Source organism: Montipora capricornis, chromosome 4 (genome assembly GCF_036669925.1).
Source record: "Montipora capricornis isolate CH-2021 chromosome 4, ASM3666992v2, whole genome shotgun sequence".
Classification (NCBI taxonomy): domain Eukaryota; kingdom Metazoa; phylum Cnidaria; class Anthozoa; order Scleractinia; family Acroporidae; genus Montipora; species Montipora capricornis.
In genome coordinates, this window is record NC_090886.1 from 17,848,334 (window position 1) to 17,850,833 (window position 2,500).

Genomic DNA, 2,500 nt, shown 5'->3' on the forward strand with positions numbered 1-2,500 from the left:
TATACCCTTACTAAAATCCACAAGCCTACTCTTGTAGGGAGACCAATAATCTCTGGTTGTAACGGGCCTACAGAAAGAATATCAGCATTTGTTGACACATTACTTCAGCCTATTTCCACATCACAAACGTCTTATCTGAAAGACTCCACAGATTTTATCAACTTCGTTGAAAAGACGAAGATGGGAAAACGAACTTTCCTTGTAACGATGGACGTCACAAGTCTATATACAAATATACCGCAAGAAGAGGGAATCACTACAGTATGCAATGCGTACGAAAATTTTCACAAAAATAACCCTCCAATTCCCACTAACTATATCAAAGAAATGCTAAGGCTTATACTTAAAGAAAACTCTTTCCAATTCAACGGAAAGAACTATCTTCAAATTCACAGTACCGCTATGGGTACGAAAATGGCCGTTGCTTTCGCAAACATCTTCGTGGCCTACATCGAGACAGAAATTCTTAGCAAAAGCGTCATAAAGCCACTGATTTGGAAACGATACATTGACGACATTTTTTCGTTGTGGGATGTCAGCAAACAGGATATAGACAAGTTCATCAGACAAGCAAACTCACACCACCCTACAAAAAAATTTACGGCTGAGATCTCGAACACTGAAGCCACATTTCTAGACACTGTTGTATACAAAGGCAAACGTTTTCAAAATCAATCCACTCTGGATGTAAAAACACACTTCAAGCCAACTGAAACCTTTCAGTACACCCATTTTTCCTCCTGCCACCCACCAGGTGTCAAAAAAGGATTCGTGAAGGGCGAAGCCCTAAGACTCCTACGCACTAACTCTTCAAAAACAACTTTTGAAGAGAACATTAACAAATTTAAATCACGTCTCCTTGCTAGAGGTTATCCGAAACGTCTGATTGAGACACTTCTATCGGACATTAAATTTACAGAAAGGGAATCAGCGTTGAAACAAAAAAATGAAGACCCAAAGGATATCTTGCCCTTTGTGACACAGTATCATCTGGGAGTGCCACACCTCAAAAAAGTTTTATTAGAAAAATGGCACTTGATACAAAATCAGCCTTCTCTACGGCAAATTTTCAAAGAGCCACCACTCATATCCTTCAAACGAGGAAAATCTCTCAAGGACGTGCTTGTGAGAGCGAAACTTTAAAGAGGTCAAAGACCAAAAAATACAATACAGTAGCCTCATGTGAGAGTGTAACTTCAAAAACCGGAAATACGGTACAAAAATCTCTATTGTTAAGGAGTTGTGTAGGCCTGTCAATCCTTGCTACCTACTACAAGACAAAAATAGAAATTTATGCTAGTTGACACTGTATCTATAGGAGGTATACCAAGTTGAATATGACAATAATGTAATTTGTCCACGTTGCTAGTTTTCAGTTTAATAGCTTTCTGATGTTTTGACAAATAGCAATTTGTAAGCTAAGTATGAAATAAATACAATTCCGCCTATGTCCGGGAGAAGAGAATGCTTTAAATGTGACAATAAACTTCGAAACCAACATAACCTCCACACAATGTACCAACGTCAAAATATAAATAATAATTATTGTTTCTGTGATGCATGTAGATTAAATTGCCATTTAATGCCACACAAACATCCTTCTCAGTCAAAATGTAAAGTAATTACTCGATTTGAATATCTCAACAAAGAGAAGGAAGCTCTAACACAATTCCTAATCCCCGATTACTGTAATGTTAGTAAGAATTGTAATGATTATTATATCAATCTAATAATCATTGTTTAAGCCAGGAGCACCAAAAAAAATCTCACCTGAAACAGCTTCTGACTCATTAGTGATATACTCACTATCAAATAATTTCTCTTCCTCTTCCCCCCAGACGTCTGGTCATTTTCATTGGCTATTGGCTGGAGGGGTGTTAAATATTTACATGCAGCATTACTTGTATCACTTTTCTTTCCTTTAAGAGAAAAAATTGGTGACAAATTAGAAATCAGAAATAGGTCATTGCAAAAACGTGAGAGGACTGGGAAAGAGTATGGACATTCAAATGAAAGATCAACTAAGTTTGAGAGTCTTTACCAAGAATAGAAGTATTTAGAGCAGGAAAATGGCGAAATAATAGTTCTTCAAATATCACCTAAAATAGAGAGTTCACATTGAATGGATATTCAGGCCACAAAATTATAAGGGTTTGTATGGGATTTTGCAACTTTTTGAAGTCTCCCATTTGGCCCATTTTGCATAGAAAACTCTCAAACTTGGCTAGGTAGCTTTTTCATTTGGTAACATTTTACTTGAAAAGTTTAGATTTTTAATCTAAGCAAGTATGAGAAACTCTTCCCAGCTGTCTCACGTTTCTGCAATGGCCTATAAGTACATTAAGGGCCCAGTGACGTTTTTTTTTGGGTGCATTGCTAAGGATTTAATGATTAACTAGTTTGAGAGAATTTGGCATTATTTTGGTCAGTTTCCAACTTTTGTAAGCCAATGACCCTAAATATCATGTCATCATGCCACGTCCATGGTCACATGACCAAT

The 2,500-nt window shown here is 36.8% G+C and overlaps 1 protein-coding gene across 1 annotated transcript in view; it reads left to right on the top strand.

The window, feature by feature from the left end:
- LOC138046227 (uncharacterized) overlaps positions 1-1,143 on the top strand; it is a 1,605-nt gene extending 462 nt beyond the window's left edge. The window contains exon 1 of the mRNA XM_068892901.1: positions 1-1,143. This exon is cut by the window's left edge and continues 462 nt beyond it. Within this exon, the coding sequence (XP_068749002.1) occupies positions 1-1,143 (1,143 nt within the window).
- Positions 1,144-2,500: the final 1,357 nt, after the last annotated feature.